The 23,984-nt window shown below is 43.6% G+C and overlaps 1 protein-coding gene across 1 annotated transcript in view; it reads left to right on the forward strand.

Annotated features, from left to right (window-relative positions):
• The first annotated feature begins 1,989 nt into the window (after positions 1–1,989).
• The window catches only part of RARB (retinoic acid receptor beta), a 162,751-nt gene continuing 140,756 nt past the window's right edge, over positions 1,990–23,984 (forward strand). The window contains exon 1 of the mRNA XM_026496896.4: positions 1,990–2,805. Coding sequence (XP_026352681.1) covers positions 2,649–2,805 — 157 coding nt within the window. The 5' untranslated portion in view covers positions 1,990–2,648. The remainder of the gene's footprint in view (positions 2,806–23,984) is intronic.

Raw genomic sequence — 23,984 nt, forward strand, 5'->3', positions numbered from 1 at the left:
TACAACTACCTTAATGACATTGTGTCAGATGCTTTGTAAATTCCTCTGTGCTCCTTGCTTAAGATGTGTGTTGTCTTTGTAGTTAAAGGGTTTCTTTATAAACCTCTGCTACAAAATGATGGCCACTTGAAAAAGAGAGAGGACAACAAACATAGTATCAGCAAAATCTCACCCCTCCATCACCCTGGACTTTTCCATAGCAAGAACTGAGCTTGCTGGGCTGAAAATTGTTTTAATGTACCTTCATAAAAGGATCTTTGACTTGGTACGTGTGTGTGATGCATACTTTTCATGTTACACCACGAGTGCCACTTAGCAACTCCTGGAGACAGAGCAGCCGTTCAGCATGGGGCAGGGTGCCCCCTGACAGGCTTCTAAAAGGCCTGGATGCCAGTGAACATTCCAGCACTATCCACAGAAAGGAGACCGGGGTGGGGGGTGGGGGCGAGCACTCTTCCCCCGCAAGGGGCAAGGAAACTGTCCCTCGTACCTACCTGCTTGCCTGCCCTGTTTTGTGGGAGAATTACAAGTAAAGACTGGAGAGGTAGTAGAGGAGATAGGGTGTTTTTCATTCCTCCGCAGAGTTTCCTTTCTTCGCTGTACTTTGCATCCTTGAAGCAAGTTGCGCAGAATGGATCCAACGTGGATTGGCTCTCCCTTTGAAAGCTCTCTGCCTGGGTTTATTTGTAAATTTTGCATCTGTCCTGCTCTGTGTTTTAAGACAGGCTAAAAGGTTTCTCCTTCCTCTAGGTTGGGCCAATATGGGAAGTATAAAAAAGAATCTCTTTCTCTTAAAATTATTCTAATAAATAACCAAGATTGGGCCGGGGCTAATATCGGTGTAAACAGGCCCTTGGAAATATAAAACCTTCACACTTAAACAGTTTTCAAAATATGTGTTTAATTATGTGGTAGTGGGGTGTGTGCATGTGTGTGCGTGTTTGTGTGTGTGTGTGTGTGCATGAGATGACAGAGGTCACCAACATGCTGTTCGGGGTACAAGGCTGTGGCAACAGCAGAGTAATTTTCACAATGGACTGGGATTCCAGGGAGTTGGGCGCTAGTCATGCTTCTGAGCTTTGAGGCAGGTCTCAGCCTCCCCTCCCAGGGCTTGTTTCCCTCCAGTGAAAAATAAGAGGATGAAATGAGAGTTAGTACTTGTTGCAGGATACATACTGAGTGCCATATAAGCACTTTGGGGAGAGAAAGGGGTAGTCCCAGCAACCCACTGAAGTGGGTAGTAGTATATCCCCATTCTACAGATGAGAATGCTGAGGCTGCGGCTCAGAGAGGTTAAATACTCATCCCAGATCACACAGCTGGTAAGAAGTAGAACTGGGACTGAAATCTCTTTCAGTTTGAGTCCCACATCCACTCTTGACCACTCTGTTCTCTACGACCAGGACCTGAAATCAAATCCTGAATATCCGTGTGATTCTGTGTGTTTGGGGCAGCAGTCACTAATTCTTGACTGCTGCATACAGACTTGAGAGAATGTTTAAAAAGTAAATGAGACCAGAAAGCTGGATTTTTTTTTTTCAACTCCAGAGCAAATGCAATCCCTTCGGCCAGGGCTTTGCAAGAGGGATGAGGAGGGGAAGGAAAAAAAAAAAAAAAAAGCTATCAAATGGAAAGTTTCTCAACCCAAGGCTTCCCCGAGGAGTAGCTCTCCTCTGCTCTATAGTTTAGGGCTTGCGTGTGCTTTTTCGGGAGTGGAAAAATACATAAGTTGCGAGGAATTTAACAGACAGCCGGGCGCACAGAGGAATTTACAGGGTGGGCTGGGGGGCGCGGGGGTGGGCAGGAGGCGAGCGGGCGAGGGGGGACACGCGCTTCCATGCTAAGCCTGCGGCGAATAAAAAAGGGCGGAAAGGGAGCGAGGTTGGCGCTCAACGTGAGCCGGGAGCGGTGTCCTGGCTCCTCCCCTGCCCGTTTTAAAAGCACTTCTTGCATTGTTTTTCAGGTGAGAAACGGGAAAGAAAGGGGCGGCTTGCGCGCTCGCCCGCTGCTTGCCTCTCTGGCTGTCTGCTTTTGCAGGGCTGCTGGGAGTTTTTAAGCTCTGTGAGAATCCTGGGAGTTGGTGATGTCAGACTCGTTGGGTCATTTGAAGGTTAGCAGCCCGGGAAGGGTTCACCGAAAGTTCACTCGCATATATTAGGCAATTCAATCTTTCATTCTGTGTGACAGAAGTAGTAGGAAGTGAGCTGTTCAGAGGCAGGAGGGTCTATTCTTTGCCAAAGGGGGGACCAGAATTCCCCCATGCGAGCTGTTTGAGGACTGGGATGCCGAGGACGCGAGCGAGCCGGGCAGGGTTTGTCTGGGCACCGTCGGGGTAGGATCCGGACCGCATTCGGAAGGCTTTTTGCAGGCATTTGCTTGGAAGGAGAACTTGGGATCTTTCTGGGAACCCCCGCCCCGGCTGGATTGGCCGAGCAAGCCTGGAAAATGGTAAATGATCATTTGGATCAATTACAGGCTTTTAGCTGGCTTGTCTGTCATAATTCATGATTCGGGGCTGGGAAAAAGACCAACAGCCTACGTGCCAAAAAAGGGGCAGAGTTTGATGGAGTTGGGTGGACTTTTCTATGCCATTTGCCTCCACACCTAGAGGATAAGCACTTTCGCAGACATTCGGTGCAGGGGAGATCATGTTTGACTGTATGGATGTTCTGTCAGTGAGTCCTGGGCAAATCCTGGATTTCTACACTGCGAGTCCGTCTTCCTGCATGCTCCAGGAGAAAGCTCTCAAAGCATGCTTCAGTGGATTGACCCAAACCGAATGGCAGCATCGGCACACTGCTCAATGTAGGTTTATTTTTTCCCTTCTTCTACCAAGAAAAAAAAAAATGAATTGTCTCTCTTGCATGCAATAAAGACATTGGAAACAAACTGCATTGGTAGCAAGACAAAGGATTTAATGATTTAATGCTGAAAGGGTGTGATATGCTGGCATGCATATTGATTCCCTCTGCTGAAAATTTCCTGTTAGATGTTTTCTTCCCAAACAACCCCTCCCGACCCCCGCTCCTCTCCTTACCAACCTTACAGTCTCTTGGAAACAGTTTTAAAAATATGCATGGGGGGGGGGGGAGTAGAGTGTGACCACAGGACTTTGAAACATTCTTCAAGTAAGGCAGTTTGACACATTGTGCAGTTTTTACTAAGATGTATGCAGAGGGGAATTTAACTTTGCCATTCTTTGGATAAGCTGCTAGTTGTATATATTCCCCCCTTGTGTGTTTCAGCAGTCCAAAGTAATTAAAATATGACATCGTCCTTGCAAGGAATTTAGCCTAATTAGGGTGGCTGCTGCTCCCGAAGTTCATAAACCACCAGTTAAAGCTGCTGCTTCCAATGTTTTCCTTGCTAAGGAAAGGCAATATTTCTTAGCATTGACCCTGCTGCCACCTTTCCGAGTCACTTTGTTGCTCTAAGAAGTTGCTGTTTTGCTAGAAAACTACTGGCAATGAACACCCCTTGGGCTGAGCCATCCATTATTTCCATATCTTGCAATTCATCCCAGAACCTGGACATCAGTTAAAGGAAAGGAAGTATAAGTGGAGTAGCCCAGTTTTTTAAAGAAATATTGACTATTTGGTTATCTGATGCTGACACAATGCCGAGGCACGCATCTGGTCAACAGTAGTGTGGCTGCAGGCTTGAGAAATGACCAGAAGTCCCAGAAAATCCCACCTTCGGGTGGCTGTGGTGGGAGCCTGCAGGATGCATGGCTGCCCTGACAGTGATTTAGATAAATGGCTCAGCTATCTATCAAAATGTTTTTAGTACTTTATTTGACAATTCATTGGAGCATTAGCCTGAAAATGACATTTTAAATCTTTGTTTTCAAAGAGGTCAAAGTTTAACTGGAAGAAATTGAGTTTTCCTAATAACATGGTGGCTTATGTAAAGAGGGAGAAGAAAAGGGAAAGAGAGGCGACAGGGACCAGATTTAAATTGCTCTCTCAGAAACTTTGTCTTAGCAATAAAGACTTGCTTCTTGGGCCAGGAAATCAACAGGTTTGTAGCTGAAAAATCAATAACCATTTGATGCCAACAAGTCTGGCTGTCTGACTTAATATTTCGTAGAGCCATAACCAGGGCAAAAAGAATATAGTTTTCAGAAGGCGTCTTCATCTTCAGCTGCTCCCCAAATGCCTTTTCTTTCCCAATGCCTGTTTTCTTTCTGGAGAATTCAAAGAAACTGAGTGTTACAAGATAATTTTACAACTCACTAACAGATCTTTTAGACCTGTCCTGTCGCAGTTAAAAGAGTGTGAACAGTTTCACTTGGAATCTCAGGGAACTGGAGCTCTGCAGAACTTTTTCTTATAAAAGAAAGTTCTATGAAACATATTTTTAATGAAGGGGAAGAAAATACCCAGGACCCTTGGCGGAAAGCTATTAGACCTAATAGAGCCTTTACAAGTAGACATTCTCCCTTTTGTAATTAACCCTCCAAACATGCCTATTAAGTTGTAGAAGTAGGGGGAAAAGCTTTGTTTGTTCTTGAACAAGTTAAACAAGGGATTTGCCTTATCTAGGGAGAGCGAGTGGTGAATGTGTCATTCGCCTAGGGCCAACCGATAAGCAAAAAGTGTTGATAACAGCAAAGTTCAGCTAATCAAAGAAACTTGCATTAGAAAAAGTAAATAAAGGCACTTGACAAAGGGATTTCAGAAATTCCAGTGTCTTATTTTTGTAAGCAGCGCAATTAGTGCTTATTGTGGTCAATTTCCCAAGGGTTCTAAATCCCACACCCCCAGCTCTAGGTTAAATGAATAAATTGTAAAAATTGCATATGCCCTGCAAAGTTGCTTTATCCTCCATAAACCCCTTTGTGACGGTCAGTTTAGTTGTTCAAGAGATTAAGTTTTTAAGCATAAATAAAAACTCTTAAATGTCTGCCGCATGGTGTTTGGTGCAGGGTGGCATGGGCAGTTAGGACTTTTGAAATAAAAGCATATTAGGGCTTCATTTGGATAAGTAAGAACATAAAAACCACAACCTTTTCCATTTTACTTAACGACTGTTTTGACGAGAAGCAGATCTGTTTGCGCTCTTAACACAGAGGAAACAGTGGGCAAGGGGAAAAAAAATAGTCCTAAATTCCAACCAAAAGTATTTTCTGCTTTGAGACTCTCTTTTTTTACGCGGGGTGTGTGTGTATGTGTGTGTGTGTAGTAATCAGAGTAAATCCTTTGAATGCAAAATATACCAGAAGCCGTCTTTGAAAGATGTTAGAATGTTCTTTTTATTTTCTTTTTTTAATTTTAATGACAGAAAAATGACATGCCAACCAGCTACCGGTTGGAGTAGGGCCTGTGAATTGCTTGTTATAAAAATTCGAAGTCAGGATTAGCGGGCTATAAGGGAATGTGGTATAAATAATACATTTAAGTCTGCCCCTGGAAGGTATCATAGTCACAAAGTTTCTATTCATATGCCTCCTGGATTATCTTGGTTTTAGGGCTGCTCCAGATGTTTTCAGCATTAATTGCTCAGTGGGCATAGAATAAATCCTAATATTTGTGGTCTAAATATAGTTGCTTTCGGTGAAATCATGAGTGTGACAACTTCTTGGCCCTCTTCCCTGTCGTCTCCATGCTCAGCCCATCAGAAGAAAAAAGGAAAAAAAAATTTCTTTTTGAAATAGTATTTTGCCCACTAATGAAGAGAAATAATCTGTTTTAAAAACAAACAGTGATGTGTGATTAGGAAGGAAGAAAAGTCCCCTTCTCAAAGCCCTGGGACCTGAATCTTAAGTATTACACAGTATCCAAATCCTCTCCTAGTGAGATATAAATTGGGGTCAAAGTGGCAAAATCAAAGATACTCTCTGAAAGGGAGACTAAATAAAGACTGACAGCCACCGTATGAATTGAATGGGGTTTTGAATAAATATTTCGATGAAAAGGCTCAATTGTTTTTCTAAAGTAGGACATAATTTTCTGCTTCTCGGCCACATGACAGTGGTAACTAATACCATCAGAAAGGAGAAAGAAAAGGGACTTTAGCTTACATCTCTGAGTGCAGGATAGGGTCGTTTGAAAACAAGCGGAAGATTCACAAAGTTTTCCTTCCCTGTAGAAAAAAAAATACTAAAATTTTGTCAGTATGTTGATAACATGGTACTTTGGGTAAGGAAGTGTTGATGTGCAGCCTAGAAGAAGAAAAAAACACATGAATTTAAATTTTATCACCATAGGGTGTAGATTCCAAAAAATAAAACAGGAGACGTAGAGCTCTGTTCGATTAAACTTAGGCTATGGAATTGATCTGGAAGCTCCAGTTAGAATTTGATTAGCCAGCCCACATGCAAAGCCGTTGCTTTGAAACAGACCTTTTTAAAAAATTGTTTATTTATTTACTTATTTATTTTTTTTTTACCTTATTAGATAAATGACCAGAATGGCCATTTCTGATAGGTTAACTGACCTGAATCAGAAGTTTTCTTCTCATTTCTGGAAGCCTAGCTCTGACCATATATAACCAGCCAATGTTGTCATGAACTTTTCTTTAGAACATAAAAGTAAAAGAAAGTTCTGGCTATCGGATGCTTGAAAGTTACCTTCAACATGTTAAGCCCCTAAAATGTAATGAAAATCTTGAAATGAAAACGAATGAAAGGAAAGAAAATCTTACCGTTTTCCCCTTTGTACAATCTATAAGCATCAATAAACTATCTCGGAAAGGAATTCATGAGAAATGACAGAGATTGTAAATTCTGCTCTCAAGGAATTTATCATCTTTAAAATCAGATTTTCTTCTTTTTTCGTTTTCTTTTCTTTTCTTTTTTTTTTAACAAAAGCCTAGGCATTTTTAAATGAGAAAGTTACTCTCTAGGAGGAGAATGGAGATGTGAAACAAGATACAAAATATACAACTGTCTTCAAGTCACACAGGACTTATTAAACAATAAACTCTGTATTCATTTTAGAACATCTTAATAAGAATCTTCTATAGAATCTTGAGTTACATGTAAGTGCCAATAAATTTATCTTTAAATGACATTTTTATGCTTTAAATGTTCTACTGTAGATTCAGTTAACTATCAATTAAATACATTCTTTCGGAAATGGGAGCTTTTGATGAAGGTTAATCAGAAAAATCTTGGCCAAAAACCTTTCCAAAAGATATTAATGTAGAATCTTGCCTTTCAAATTATAGGGTAGTTAGGGCAGTCGTACATCTCTGATTTTCTAGAATAACCCACTTTCAGATATACTGCCACAATTCCCACATAAATCATGGAAATATGCCAGATATTTCAATATTACGACATTTCTGAGGCTGCCCCTTGAACCCAGGAGTGGCACAGAAAGTCTTTGTTTGGATTCTATGGTCAATATAGCTAGCGCGCTCACAGCTTAATTTTTCCGTTATGACTGAAGACTGCCTTGTGCTTCTGGGTCATTCTTCTGAACATGAATTCCTTTTGTGGCAAACTAGATCTGTAAATAGAAAGCATCCCTTGCAAAGTGGATTTAAGTATTAGGACTGTGGTTTTGATTCCAGCACATGGTGTATTGGGAGTGGGGGAGGGGTAGACTTATTAGATGGAATCACTATGAACAAATCTGTATCAGTTCTTGGCCAGCTTCTTCTCAAAAAGTTGAAATGGGTGGTGATGAGAATGGACAGTAAAGTTAACTCAGGTTCCAGATTTATCAGTATCCTGTCTGTAAGTGGCTTGGCCTAAGTACCTCTTGTTTAATAGGAGATGAGATAACCTTCCCCATCTGTAAGATCTAATAACACAACCTCATCAGTCAATATGTTGCCCTGAATTTTCCTCTTTTCTTTTCTGGCTTCCTTACTTCATCGTTAAGAAATACGATTCCCGCCTCATCCCACACCCCTAAGCCCCTTTAAATGAATAAAAAAAGTTGCAAAAGTTCTGTCCCGCCTGGGAAGTAGTAAGGGTGAGTCTGCAGGTATTCTATTATTTATCTTGAGCTTTCAGAGCTTCTTAGATGAGAATTCAGACAGGCAGTGGAAGTGCTGACTTGCTTTTTCTCTGGACTTGCAGGGTGGGGAGCTGAAAGGGGGGCCATTCAGTAAGATAAGACTCTTGGTCCCCTGCATGATAAGGTGAGGATAACAGGAACTGACGTCAGCCAGGCGACCCAGCCTGGCCAAGCATTTCCTCTCGTCAGGGCACATGGATTCCAGGAGTCTCCAGGCCTCCCCCCACTGCTGAGGAACTGAACCAACTAGGGGTGGGGGGCGTGTAGAAAGCGAATTTCAACAGGAGTGATAGTGGGTGACCATGTCCCTCATTCTCAAATGGAGATTTCTCTAAACAGAACAAAGAGTCACTTGGGTGGAAGGGAGTAATTGTACTAAAAGCGGATTCTGAGAATATAATTGCAATTTTACGTTGTCCTAGAATAGCTATTTGTTTCTCAGCTGTCCACAGTTTTCCTCTGATGTGTCTTGAGCTGGTCTATCCAGCAGTCACCAGATCCTATCACCCACGAGCCCCGCCAGCTCTCCCTATAACAAAATGGGAGGGAATTCACATTGTCAGAGTTAATCCCTGGTACTCCTATTTACTTTTCTAAGTACCAAGTTCCCACCCCCATCCGCATCATATGACAGCGCTGCTAAAACCATTTCATTTGCCACCAGTCCTGACAGGGCCCGGCAGTTTTTGCTCTCTTCTTTCCCGTCTTCCTTTTTCTCTTAAACACAGATTATTTTTGCCTTTGCCAGTATCTGCGATTTGAGGTCTGGAGGAAAAATTCGAGTCAAAGAGCCTATGTTATTTTTTCCCCGTTCATAGGTTCTCCTGAGTCGACTCTTCAAGATTGCTCTGTTGTTGTTGTTGTTTGCAAGTTTAAGTACTGAATAAGGGGGTGACTCTCCTGATTTGACTCAGAGTAAAATGTTTGTTTTTGCTATTATTGATCAATTACTGTTCGCCACAGAGTGCGTTTCACCACCTCGGGAAAAACCAACTAGCTGATTCCAAAATACTCTGGTAGCAGTAACGTAGACAAGACGCTTGGATAAGACAAGTACATCCGTGAACTGGGAGAAGAAGATTTGGATCACATTTATCTCAATTTTTCTCTAATTTCCAGAGCAAATGAGGACCTCATCTAATAAAAGCCTCTTTTCAAAAATATTAAAGCTTTTGGGGGCTACAGTACCTATATCTTGTTATCAAAGTCCATAATTATAAAAAGGCTGATGATCTGAGGCTGTTTCAGCTTCAAAAGATTTTTTAGGGTCTGGTCTATTGGAAAGCTTGGGGGTATAATTAACTAAAATGGAAATGGAGGCAAGCGAAATTTAGTTCCTGATGTTTTAATTTAGCTCAGTACTGCCATGTGTTATTGAAGAGAATTCTTAAAGGCAAACATAATTATTTCATTATGGTCCTCAGAATGCTTTCATTGGCTTTAATGACAAGAAGCTGTATAAAAAGGCATACATTTTAATTAGCCCTTCTTATATTTACATCAGATAAATAACAAATAATTGATGAAAAACAAGTCTTTGGAATGGATGATTTCACATAGTGTGCTGGTTACAGTTTAATGATGAAACATTTCTCTGTTCCTTTGCATTTTAATTATCCAGACATTACAGTAGTGGTGCCATGGAGCTAAAATACCGTTGTTGCCATTTTATTACAAAAAAAAAAAAAAATCACAATTAATGCCTATGAATCAAGCCCAAAAAGGTAGCTAGAAGCGCATCTCAGAGGAAGTAAATTGCCCGTCCCATTAATTTTACTACGTTTGTTAGCACTCATTTTGATCACTTTTTATCTTTTATGCTTTATCTTTTTGGATTAAGACTGTCAGGGGTTTCACATGCGTTTTTATGGCCACATCTTCTCCTAAATACCTTTCTTTCTCTCTTGCTGCCTGTTCGGAAGACTTGCCCGAAAGTCCCTAGCCAAATGTGTACTGGAAATTCAGAGAGCCTTTTTCCATGTTGCAGGCTGTCTTACCTTTGATTTTATATGAAAACCCATTTCACATGATTCATCCGTTTTGGTGTACAGAACACTAATTGTTATTATTGATTTTAAATTCCGTGACCATTACAAGTAACCCAGATGACTGGCAGATAAAGGGTAATAATCCATGGAGTTCTGGAACTGTTTCATGTTTGTCTGGAGTACTTTATGTGATCAATATTAACTGCCCCATTGAAACTAACTGCTCTATCAAATAACAGTCAATCAAATGAATGTGCTTAGAGATTATTTATTGAAAGCTTTAATTGTTCACCGGGGCCCTGCTTATCAGAGGGAACAATAGGAATTAGAGATAGGATGAACAGGTTTGGATTTGCAGAGAAAGTTGGAGGATGCTGATGAACGGGGCGTCTCTCTGCTACTTGGGCCAGAGTTTCCAGAAACCTGTGTTGGGCGGCTTCTACTAGAGGACAGAAGTTGCATGTACTCTTCTTACAAAGGTTATCCTATCACCTGTCCCTCGAGAGCTCTCTGGAGAAGAAGGTAAAATGATTTTCTTGCCAAGAGGCTGTGAAAAGCTGTCACTCTCTGGGAGTTTTAACGCTTTTCCTCTGCATGCCCACACGCATCGACTACCCTCCTGTACGTCCCTCCACCTCTATTCCCACTGCCTGCTGATCTCAGAGAATGGGAGTAGCCTGACTTGACACAGGATCGATTTCTACAGCCGTGAAATGGGAATAATAATGTCTGCATTGCAGGGTTTGCAGAAAGATCAGAGATCCTGAAAATGAGCATTCTATTCTTACCCCAAAAACGTACAGAAGCCACTGAGGAGACAGACCACCTTCTGCTCTGATTCCAGCATGCCACCTGTGGCTTGTCTTTGCTAATAGTGAATGTACCGTTTCAGTTGGTATCTCGTGTCCTCAATGAGATGGTTCTGTCTGTGGCTCATAACCTAGGTCCCAGTCCTTCCGGTTTGTCCCAGTTTGGGTAGCACTGGCCCTGAGTCAGTGGCATCCATTTACCAGACCCCCAGATTTAGTACAAATGGTTGATTTTTTACAGGTGAGCATTGTCACAGTACAACTTTACCCAAAGATGTGTCCGTTGTTCGGTCCATTTTATCGCTCACTGATGCATTAGATCTTGCATTTTTTACTCAACAAACAACCTCTTGGGTGTCTGCCATGTTCCAGGCACTCTGGTATGTTCTATTCCATGGGCAACACCAAGATGATTCTTACCCTGTCCCCCGTCTCTCTGGACTCATAAAGTATGGGAGAAATTGTGTACACGAGTCATTGTGACACACCCCATTATAACACAAGCACAAGTATCTCCTAGGGACTTTGCACATGACTTTGATAATGGAAAGGACTAAAAACCACTGGAACCACAGCTGGTGCATTAGGGGAGGGATCAGGTGGGTGAACCATTTTTGTCACAGGAGCAGGCAGAGGTTTTCCCATGTGTAGGGCTCCTAGGTAATTTCTAAAGGTGGTATACATGGTGGCGTTTTAAACTTCTCGTGAGCAGTGGCCTAAGTGCATACCTTCTAAACTTGCTTTGTGCTTTTGGGGTACGTCTCATTGGATTAGCTTTTTTTTTTTTTTTTTCTGATTTCTTTATGGTTGCTTCTCTGACTTCTTGCTATGTAACAAGCCGCCCCCCAACTTGGTGGCCTCACAATTTATGATCTCATTAGTCTGTGCATGGGCTGGGCTCAGCTGGGCAGGTCTTCTGCTCCGCGGGATGAGGCTGCTCGGGCTGCAGGGCCGGAAGGCTGGCTCCCGGGGCTGGCAGTCGGCGTGGGTCGTTGGCAGGGAGCGTGGCCGGGGCTGCGAACCCGGGGAGCGGGCGTGCGGCCGGCGCTTCTCGCAGCGTGGCAGCAGTTCTCTGGGAGCCAAGCAGGGAGCCGAGGTGCCCGGGCCTCTGGACGGCCGGCTGCAGGGCTGGCAGCCAGTCCCTGGCACTGGAACCTGTTGGGGAAGCGGTCACGGCGCCAGCCCACATCCCCAGAACATGCGCGCCTCGATGCGGATTGACAAAGCGAGCGCAGCCACGCGGCCCTAGCCCACTGTCCCCATCCGCACCTGCGCGCCCACCCGGGAGGAACGATTGTCATCTGACCGCAGAGGCTGACCTGAGGGACTGCGGTGGCCTGTGAGTTTGTTGGGTTTGGGCTGGTTACCCGTTTTACAGAATTCTACTCTCGTGACTGTGGGGACGTTGTCATCAGGTAATCCTCACAGACAATCCTGGGTGGGAGGTGCGAGTCCCCTCTTCCCGGGGGGGGGGGGGGGCGGTGAGGGACGGTTGTGTCTCAGCCGAGGTGAGGAGCGTGTCTGAGGTCACACGGAGTGAGTCGCAGAGCTGGCGCGGAAACCCCGGGAAGGTCTTGTCTCCCTCCTCCGTGCGGGGCTCCGCACTTCTAGTTTAAGTCTGTCCTCTCCATCAGCTGCGGGAGAAATTCTGGAAAATGCCTTACGCCCTAATAAGGCCGAGAAAGGACCGTGGCGTGTGTTGGTTTGGGGGAAACACGGAAAAGAGAGAAGTGAGGAGCTGTAACTCCCGTAAGTCCCTCTGACTACATTATTTCTCGAATAGAAGCCACGGCCCTTTAAATGGTGGAAGAACCCGTGAGGCCGTTTTGTCCTCTTCTGGCCTTGTTTTCCATGCCATCCGAGGCTGGAGTCTGCAGGGGCCTCATCCCTGCAGGCGCGCAGGAGTCGGGGTCAGGTGAGTCTTGTATTTACGCAGGAATCGCAGGAAGGTCAGAGACGAGGAATAAGGTTTCTCGTGTTACTCGGCGCACTGGTAACCCTCCCGTAGAGATGGCCACTAGCGAGTCCTCCGTGGCACTCCAAGGGAAGCATCACTATTGCGCCTTCCCATCCTTTAAAGAAAGGGGTGGGGGAGAAAGCGTCCTAAGGGACAATGATGTTACATTGCTGTTTTGCGATTTGCCACCTGTTTTTAAGTATCTCTTTTCTTTAGAGAGTCCCAAACCTATTACTGCCTAATGAAATTTGCATAAATAATTATGATTATTGGACTTGCCCATAATGCTCTTATTTCAGTGATTTCAAACAGATTTGAAATGCAGTGTCGTGCTCTGTGTTTTGGACTTCTATATGCCATGTTCTACCTGGGGTTTTGTTTGTTTGCTTGTTGAAAATCGTTGCTGAATTTTCTATGGTGGGGAAATAGAGACAGATGGATGCAGTGAGGTGACTTGCTAGAGGTCATTTGGTAGGTTCTGAATGCAAGTCGATCCAAATCTGTAAGATGCTGCCATGTGTTATGGGGGTACAGTGTGGTCCTGTGTCCCTGGGCCACTGTGTGATACAGTAGGTGGGCATTCTTCATGCACTGCCTCTGGTGTGGGAGCTAGAGCTCCAGGTTCCCTCAGTTGTTTCCATCTGTAAAATGGGTTCATGATGTTTACCTTGCAAGCTTTCCATAGACTTCAGTAAGAGTGTATTTAAAGACCCTGATATGTATAGTACTCAGCAAATGGACTTCCCCCCCATATTTTATTCTGAAAATATTTTTGAAATATTTTCAGAAAAGCTGAAAAATTTTACAGTTAATACCTGGATACTCACTATCATATGTACCATTAAAGCTACCAGGTTTGTTTTCTGCGTTTCTATCCATTTCTCCTATTGGTGTGTATGTTTCTGTTTTGTATTACTGACTGGGTTCCCTTTTTAACCTGGGAAGTTTTTGAGGTCAAATACTGTGTCCTTCTGTTTTCCAGTCCTAGTATAGTACTTAGTACCTGCGGAGTACCGAATCAGCTATGGTTAAGTCAGAGGGTATGTTCCAGCACAGCACTGCTGGCTAGTTATCAGCGCTGTCCAGTAGAACTTCCTGCAGTGATGGAAATGATCTATAATGCCGCGTTGTCCGTTATGTAGCTGCTTGGCCTCTGTGGCACTGGAAATGCGGCTAACATGTCGGAGGGACTGAATTTTTATGTCATTTTAATATATTAAGGTTTCAGTAGCTGCGTGTGGCTGGTGGCTACCGTATCGAACGACACAGCTCTCCATACTCCAGCTATTAATATTTTTTCAATATTTGTTCCTTCTCTTGGTTTCCCTTTAGCCATTCTTCATTCCTATTGCTGTTAAGGAGCTCTAATTACCTCTTCATGTAGATGGTGAATAGACTGCGGGAGGATGTAAACAGAGTAAGTAGGGTGGTGATTTCAGTCATTGTTTAACTTGTTTTCCTTCTGGGTGGAACTAGCTTTCCCGGGTCCTGGCAAATACGTAGCAGCACTTACTTGACTAACATTTTACAGAACTAAACCAAGATTTTCCCAGAATCCCAGTGGGCTGGACTTCAATTCTATTTCTTGTAGCAATCATATCCCTGTGGCATCAAATTCTATTCCTGTACTCCCTGCACTCTTCGCTTTCAAATGGACACACAGTATCTTCCAATGTTTTCAAGCTACATTCAACTCAGTTGAAGTATCTTCAACTTCAGGAAGGCAGAGAGGAACAGGCCACACTCTAGGAAAGGCTCACTGTGTGTTCTAGAAAATGCCATGCTGTCTCTCCCACAGGTACCGTCTCCTGCTCATGTACGCGTGCTCTGCTTTGTAACCTAGTGCCCAGCACACAGTAGGTGCTCAGGAAATAGGCTGAGAATAATTCAGTAATAATGAACTTAAAATTCAGAATGTCTTAGGTGGTCTCTGCTTTGATATATTTGTATGTTTTGGAGTCACTCAGAACACCTGAAGGAAATGTGGAACCAGCTGTCAAATTTTGGTAAGTTCAAGTTGGCTGTTACGGCAGGCCTTTATCAATGCGTTAGCCGGAACGCTGGCCTGAATGGGTATGGAATATTTTCTTGGACTTCTGGCACTTGTTTTGATATCCTAGGAATGGATTTTCTGATGATCCTTCCTTTTGCCCAGGACGTGGTCATTCCTCCCCCTTTTTTTATTGCCCATCCCAAGAAATGATGTAAAGAAGGTAAATAAGACCAAATCAACAATCAAGAGAAAGTTTTGAACAAGGTTTGTTCCCCCCCCCGGGCCCCGAATGCTTTCAGGTTGTGATTGATTTTCATTAGAATGCAAAACCACTGTCATCATAATTAATACTTATTAAGTGCGTATTAGCTGCCAAGTGCACAAAATGAATTACGTCATCTGGGGAAGGCCCTGTTACTGCTCTGTTGTACAGATGAGAGTTCCCAGGCACGGGCAGGTTCTGGTACCCAATTCAGGTCTCCCAAGTAGGAGCAAGCAGTTGGGAGTTCCCGTCCCAGCTTTGCATAATGTGGGTTGCCTTCCCTCTGCCAACTATGCAAAGTAAACTCCTATTTGCTTTGTCGGGAGGGGGATATAAGAAAGTTGGAAGCCTCAGAACCCACAGAATAATAAAAGGGTTTCCAAGTGAAAGCTGGAAACAATACATTTTTAACAAAATGGGCAGTTACTCTAATTGCTGTGCCCCTACTGTTCAATTCCTTTTTATGTCCTAATTCATTAAATTATGTGCACACACAGGCTTATTATTTACAGATGTATGCACTTTTAACTGGCTCACATGAAACAGATGTTTCACGAAAGGTAACGGAGAGCAAGTGATCTAAACCCTCCTTTAGTGGGTATCAAGTGAGTATTATAGCCCATTACCTGCAGGTCTTTTGCTATTATTTTGAACTGCAATGTCCAGTGTGGGGAGAAGAATTCAATCTGTCCCCTGGAGGAACAAATAAAAATACAACGACCCTATAAGCAGACATCTGCATCTCAAAATAAAAGAGGGTGTGTGCAGGTGATAGGCAGGTGGTATTCACATGTGGGCTCAGGTGGATATGAATGAGTTTTACAAGCAATTTGAGGGAAAAAGAAAAAGGACCCATTGCATTATAGTCAACTTACAAAAAGAAAGTGTAAGAGCCTTATTCTATGATATTTTAATCATTACTGTTTTGGAATTTATAGCTGAGCAATTATCAAACTCCTTTTCATGCAAAATTTCTTAATAATTTTGTAGATGGAATTACTCCAATTGCTCTTGGACCTGACAGGAATGCGTGCAAAGTATACAGTACATGAGATGTCAAATTATTGTCTATCACATTCTAAAAGAGTTGAAGTGAGCCTTTTCTACAGGTCCTTTATGGCTCCACCAAAATACTCTTTAATTAATAATTATGGAATTATTTCACTTATTGCTATATAACAGACCGACTCAATACCTAGAGGCTTAAAACAATTTATTATTAACTTTCGAGGTTCCATCTCACTTGGGCTCTTTTACGTGGCTGCAGTTGAAAGTGACCGGGGCTGGACTCACCTTTGGGTTTGACCCAGCTGGATGTTCAAGAAGGCTTGTCACGTGTCCAGTTCCCCAGCTGAGATTGCTGGAACAGCGGGAGGCTGCCACAGCACCTGTCTCTCTACTTGGCCTTCTCTTAGGACACGGGCTTCCTTATGGCATTGTGGTCACAGAGCTCAGTACATGGCTTCCCCTAGAATAAGCATTCCCGGAAACCCAGATGGAAGCTGTGAGGTTTCTTAGGATCGAGCCTCATGTGTCACGTAGCGTTACTCTTGCCACATTCTTTTGATCAGTCGGAAATCACAGTAGCAGCTCAGATTCAAGAGGAAGGGCCTCACACATTGGCATAGATTCCTGGAGGTGTGGTTCATTGACCAGACCGTCTGTGGAGACCACTTACCATACAAATAGCCGTAAAAATAAATGTATACCTCTTTGTCAGTGCAAGGTAACACGGCCTCATTAAACATAAGCATGATCGCAATGAATTGGGTGGCATATGTCAGTGGACAATTCTTTCAGTACTTCCTCAGAATATTGGGGAGCAATAATAGTCACCCCTCAGAGTCCACGGTGAGATTTATTGTTTATGATTTGTCCACTCTGTAAACAAACAAACAAAAAGCAAAAAGATGGCTGAAAAATATGTCATTTTGCACGTTGAAAGCTGGAAACCATCACAACTGAAATATAAAATGGGACATGAAATATTAAGTGGCATATTAGGTTTATTGCATATATGACCATGAGAGTGCATTTTATTTTGTCTTATGGAGCTCTAAAAAAATCCATGTAATGGATTAAAGGTATTAAAACTCCCATATTCTGCCTGGCTCTAGGCCAGGGAACAAGGCACGATAAATAATCCCAATAGACAGAATATGTAGGAAGGAATTTTAAAATGTATTTATGATAGACATATTGACCTCCCTAACTAATAAAAATGTGTACATGAGGTTAGTTTTGAAGGAAATGTGCAGACCTTACACATTTATAGTGCATATAAATACTATATGCACTGTAGTGTTAGCATCCTTAAAATATTTCCCACATCTCTGTGACATATGGCTGTCATAGTCTATCTTTACCTTGGAAGCAGAGAAAAGCATGGATTTTATAGGAACATGTCCAGTTATTATAAGAAGGGATAGTTTTAATTTCCTTTATCTTAAAGCAGGGGCCAGGAAACTAAGCCAAATCTGGCCTGTAGTATGTTTTTATAAATAATGTTTTATTGGAACGTGCCACGCCTGTTCATTTATGTCTTGTCTAGGGCCGCTTTCTTCCTCCAGTGGTGGAGTTGAATCACTGTGACAGAGACCATATGGCCCACAAGACTGAAAATATTTACTACCTGGCCCTTAACAGAAAAAGTTTGCTGACCTTGTCCTAAGACATTAACAAATTAATAAGATGCCTTAGAATAGAAATGAGTGCTTTCGTTTCTCGTTGCTAATAACCCTGTATGTGGATTCAGGAAGCCCATTCTAGATGAGGCCATTTCCTGTGTGACCTTCACCAAGTCTTGTAGCTTCTCTGTGCTTCAGTTTCCTCCTGTGAATAATAGAGATTAAAAAACGGATAATGATGGGATTCCTGGGTGGCTCAGTCGGTTAAACGTTTGCCTGCTACTCAGGTCATGATCCCAGGGTCCTGGGTTCGAGTCCCGCATCGGGCTCCTTGCTCGGCGGGGAGCCTGCTTCTCCCTCTGCCTGCTGTTCTCCCTGCTTGTGCTCTCTCTCTCTCTGACAAATAAATCAAATCTTAAAAAATAAAAATAAAAATAAATGATAACAATCCCCGTGCTTCTTCACACTCTTGTCGTAAGCGAGCAAACGGGGCGATGTGAGAGCACACACATCTCGAGTCTTCCACCGCCAGTAATACGTGCTGTTGGTAGATCCCGCTGAACTGACCACAATAATCATCATTTATTTGATATCACATATGAGAATTTCTATGTAGATTTTATTCTTTCACTCACTTAGTTTTTCAGCTAACACGAATTAAGCCCCTCCTGTGTACCGGGCACTCTTTAAAGCACTGAGTTAGGAGGTGTTCAAAGAAGCTGTTTCTGAGAGTGCTGTGCACACGGAATGGGGACGGGCCAGGAAAGCCCATGAAGAGAGGACTGTAGTAGCACTTTGGCTTAATGCCTGGGTGGCTGGGAAGGAAGGGACTGTTGAGAGAGATCATAAGGAGGCAAAGCTGACACACACTGCCTTACTTGTGTGAGCTTGTAAAGAATCTCTTCTGTAAGGACAGACAGCTCTTTGGGGAAGGAAAATGGAAGTGAGGGCCGGCAAATCAAGACATGAGTCTGAAGTGTAGGAGAAGGATGGGAAGGGTGGGGTGCCTGGCCAGCTCAGGCAGTGGAGCATGCGACTCTTGATCTCGGGGTTGTGAGTTCGAGCCCCACGTTGGGTGTAGAGCTTACTTAAAAATAAAATCTTAAAAAAAAAAAAAGACGGAAAGAAAGATGGGAAGGTGAATAACACTGAGGTTCAGCAGCACAGATGTGATCCTTGATACCTTAATGATGGTAACTCTGCTTGTGTGACACTGCTGTGTGACAGGCATTGTGCTCCTGCTTGTCATTGTGTCACTTGACAGGGATTTACCGTTTAATGCTCACAATGACCCAGTGAGGGGTTCACTCTCATTTTATACAAGGAGAAGCTCAGAGAAGTTAAGAACTCGCTCACGGTCACACAGTAAGTGGCAGCATTAGGATTTGAACCCAGACTGGCGGGCTTCAGAACTCACACTTCCAAGCACGTGTCTCGACTTATCTGTAAAGATGGGAAGTTCCCTCAAGGAAGGAATATCCAAAAAAGACCCAAGCTTGGGGACTGCTCCCAGTGAGAAGATTGGTGACTGTTTCTCTGAGTTATTTTTTCAAGTTTTTTTTAGCAATGTCTTTTTTAAGAACCACAATTAAAACACTTTGAAGCTGTCATTCTTCTCAAGAAATATTGAAAAATCACTGTTACGAAAGGAAGACACAACAGTGATAGCATTTCCATAAACTTCATTCCATATGGAAACTTCAGAATCTTTTCATGTCCCCAAGTGTATGGTGTTGACCTGATGTCTTATGCTCTCATCTCCAACACTAACAAAATCTCTGTCTTAGTCAACTAGAAGGTGCAGGAAGGATGTTCACTACCGTCCTGCTTCTAGTCACGCTCCCACCCACCCTGGTCCTCCTGGGAAGAGAGGAATGCAGCCCCTCATTTGGAACTTTTCCATATCTATAGACAATGACCCGGGAGACATGGCACAGCTTCCGAATTCTGGGTGTTGCTTTCATTCTTGCCAATTAAGCTTTGGTTAAAGGAGTATATCTGGCGTACTGGCAAGAGAGGGAAAACCAGCGTAAGGGTGGGGCTTCCAGAGCTGCCCCCCTGTCCCCCACCCTTAGCCCCCAAAGCTGGCAGTTGTGTAGGCCACATTTGGCCCGAGTTACTGCCCCTAACAGTGTGTAGTCACACGCCCTTGGAGCACGGCCAAAGGCCTCTGGAACCTCGGTTTTAGCTGCTGCCTTTCTGCCTGCTGGGGGTTGGTTTCTCGGCAGGGCAGGGAAGATGTGGGAGGGGTTTGTGGGTGTGTGTGGGTGTGTATGTGCCTTCTAATTCCTGTGTTTGCTTCTGGGGGACTTTCCTACTTTATTGCTCTGACTGGAAAGAAAAGAGGGCATTATTTCTGTACGTTTAGTTTCTTTTTTACTTTTCCAGTTTTACTCTTGGTCCCTATGCTGGGATAACTGTGTGTGTGTGTGTGTGTGTGTGTGTGTGTGTGTGTGTGTTAGACGTAGTCTATATATTCTCAAACTTGCTGGCAGGGACTATGCCATCCTCTTGCCCAAGAAGTTCCGCGTGGTCCTAAGGATGTCATTGTCTTCTGCCAACCCCTGGGGCACTCTCCTTCTCATGAACCCCAGACCATTTGCATTCTCATCCCTGCCCATCTCATCTGTGTGGCCTTGAACAGTGACATAACCACTGTGCCCCCAGTCTCTTGCCTGTAAGGACAAAATACGAAGACTGCCTATCTCCTAGGGTCATTATGGGGATCAAATGGATTAAGATATGGAACATGCTTAGAATAGAATGGGGGCGGTGGCTAGCTCACAGTCCGTGCTCCACAAAGGTTAGCTGTTAATACTGTTGTACTGTTATTATTTGACTAGACTCCAGAGATGTTTCTCTCATCTTCTCAGGTAACAATATTAGTCATATTAAGATAGGACTTACCCACCTTTCCTCAAATAATGAATTGGTAGCTATTATTTTTATGTATTTTTATGGAGTTCATGAAATGTCAGCCCTGCCACGTAGTAGCATGCTTGCCATCTCCACTTTTCAGGTTGGGTAAGCGGAGGCTCTGGAAGCGAACGTGACTGCTGGTATGTGGCAGAGTTAGGAACCTAGGTTATGCCTTCGGTCTGCTAGAATGCCAGGCCCACCTCTCTGGTGCTGCAGGACATCATCTCATTTGCTGTCCCACTGCTTTGTCCTAGTCTCCCCACAAGTAGCATCCTTACCCTAGATCAGGGTTTTCAACCTCAGCACCATATGTAATTTGGGGGGAACAGGGGGAGCAGGGCGGTCCTGTGCATTGTGGGATGTTTAGAAGCATCCCTGCCCTCTGCCCACTAAAAGCCCGTAGCAACCCCCAATTATGACAGCCACAATGTCTCCAGAAAATGCAAAATGTCCCTTGGGGGGCAAAATCAATGTTGGCTAAGGACTGCTACCCTCGATTAAGGAAGATAGAAGGGAAATGTTGGGGGGAGGGTGGTGGAGGTAAGGGTTGGCTATCACTTCTTAAGCACTTACCGTGTGCCAGGGAAGTTGCAAATATTGTCTCCATTTCACCAACAGGAATTTTTGAGGATTATCTGCATTCTCCTGAAAGAGACACTAGGGCTCAGAGAAGTAAAGAAAACTATATGGCCGTTAAATTAGTAAGTGGCACAAGAGGGATCCAAATCCAGGTTCCTCTGGCAGGAAAGCCCACGCCCTTCCCATCACTTCCTACATATGGTCTTCTGCAGACTTACGGTGTTTTAGTTCTTTTTAGGAACCAGGAAAACCCACACAGTGCAGATTAAATGGGTTTCCAAGTTATTTTGACGCCACTCATGAGTGTATACCTAAAAAAACAAAACAAAACCAAAAAACTTCTCTGCAGCCAACTTATAACCAAGTAAGCAGAGCATCATTTTGTTGAGAAGGGTAGTTTTGGCTCAATTTTGGTGTCACCTCACTTGAACTTTCTCAGCTCTTGGAATATAGCAAGGATCCCCATGTGACAAAGCCTAAAATTTCATCGTCCTCTTCCTTAGATACAATATTCCAACAAGTATCCCCTCATAACTTTTCTGTTTGGGTGGTATCCCCGTGGTTTTTAATATGTATTAGCAGCACATAAGCAAAGGACTTTGTATCTGAGATGATATATATTTTAGTGCTCCAGTTTTAATCAACTTTATGTGCAGGAAATTTGAACAGATAATAGAATGTCATTTATTAGTGCAATAATTGCTTTTTTAGAAATTATGGGAATCCTGATTAGAAGTGGAATATTGAACTGAATCATTTGGTGTTGAGATAAACTCTTCAGGGGGACCTTACTATTGCGATGCAATTAGCTTCATCTATACGTGCCTCCCGAGACCGGGTCTAGCATTTGCTCAGTTAATGTAGCTCCGTTTCTGATGCCTCTCAGTTCAGATCATTAATAAGTACTTAGATGTGTCGGCCTGTTAAGTGATTTTAAGGGAGAATTTATTTGAACCCTGTCATAAGCTATCCTAGTATGTCCTAGAAAAATAGTGATATAAAGCATCATCTGTTAAAAACGTCACCCAAAACAACCTATGAGATAATTTTCAACTATGTTCCTTGAAGCAAGAAAGCATATTATCAAAATGAAATGTAGGTGTTGAACGTGTCATGGTCCCTTATGAAAATATGACAGCACTTCCCATGGTAAAAGTCAGTCCCAGGAATAATTTCTACTGCTGGCCGGGAGCCCAGGCAGGTGTAGCTATAATACAGAGTGATTAGTGGATGCTGAGCCACTCTCCCTCTCTCTTTAAAGCCCGAACTATCTTGTCGAATTTAGCCATGTCTGGAATCAGATCAGTGTTTGGAAAATTATAACCATGAATTAAAAGAAAGGGACGTACACACTCCTGCTTTTCTCAAATTGGAGTAAACAGGCCTGACCAGACCCAGTGACGTTTCTAGCAAAATAAAGAAGGGAGTTGGAAAAAGAGAAGGCAAAAAGCTGTGGGCTTTCGTAAAATAACAGCAACGTCTAGGAAGCCATTTCAGTCTCTTTTGTAAAGGCTGAGAGTGGTGTTCTGTTTTGAAATTCCTGATTCTAAGGTGCAGAGTTCCTGGTCCTTCCCCTCTCCCTGGTTTCGGGGAGGAGTTAAATGAGTTGACATATATTAAGCAACCAGCACAGCCCCTGGCACCTAGTAAGTGCTCAGTAAATAGCAGATACTCTTCGTTCAGGCTCTTCCTGTGCAGCTTTGAACATGCTGCCAACCACAGTCCACTGCCAGGATTCCGTGGGAGAGAACGAGGGCTTCTGGTTTATTGTGAGCATAAACACACACAGCCTGAAGTTCTCAGTGTATTAAGTACTTAACAAGGTGGAGTATTCAGTAAGGACCTGTGCAAAGGGGAAGCTGACAGAGTTCCCATGCCAAACTGACTCAGCAGAATGTTTGGGATTTTCAGGAGGTGAGGGCAGTAACAAGACATTTTTATGTCATGGTGTCTCAGTGTTGCTAACATGCATAGGAATGGGGGGGGGGTTGTTTTAAGATGCCTATTTTGATTGGGCAGGCCTATCTCGGGTGGAGCTGGGAGTCTGACTTTTAACCAGTTCCCTGGTGATGCTGATGCTGCTGGTCCGGGAACCAAACTTGGAAAAGCAAGGCCTTCTTTAAGGACTGCAAAATCAAAGTCTTACCCCTGCCCCTGCTTTTGTCCCCTGCCTGTGTTCAGCACCTGTTGCATGTGTGGTCAGAATAGCAGGGATTCTCATAACCCAGCTCCAGCCCTCGGCCAGGATCCCGGGTGACCCGGGCAAACACACACTCCTTCAGGGTCACGGGCAGGTTACTGAGTCAAGACTGCCAGAGCCCCGAGTTGATGTTTTCCTTCTCCCCCCTCCCCCCCCTCCCTTTGCCGGCCCCAAACCCCGGACTAATCTTGGAGCTGCTTAATAATAACAAAGCCAGCAGTAGAGTGAGGCGAGACCATTTCAAAGCAAACGTTTTCTTGTTTGGCAATTACCTAACTTCACAGTGCGATTTACAGATTTGCAAATTCCATGTGTGTGGAGACAAACCGCTTCTCCTGAAAGATGATTAAAAGCTGACCCCCCCCCCCCCGCCATGAGGAGGTGACAGGAAAATTAAATGAGCGACAGTGTGGGGGGTTTTTTTTTCTCCCCCATTCTAACGTTTCGAGGCATGTAAATTATATTTTAATAAAAGGTCTACACCCGCTCGCGCACGCGCATGCGCATACGCAGGCAGCGGAGAATCTGGTTCTAATTACTTGTACTTTAGTTGAACTTTGGCGTTTCCTTTGACTTTCTCCCTAATGTATGTGAGCTGTGGGCCTTGCAATCCTGCAGTGAGTCCACAGAAAAAGGGGGAAAAAATCCAGACCGGCTCTCTTCGGTGCCAACAAAAATGA

The sequence above is a fragment of the Ursus arctos genome, unplaced genomic scaffold, assembly GCF_023065955.2.
Source record: "Ursus arctos isolate Adak ecotype North America unplaced genomic scaffold, UrsArc2.0 scaffold_20, whole genome shotgun sequence".
Lineage (NCBI taxonomy): Eukaryota > Metazoa > Chordata > Mammalia > Carnivora > Ursidae > Ursus > Ursus arctos.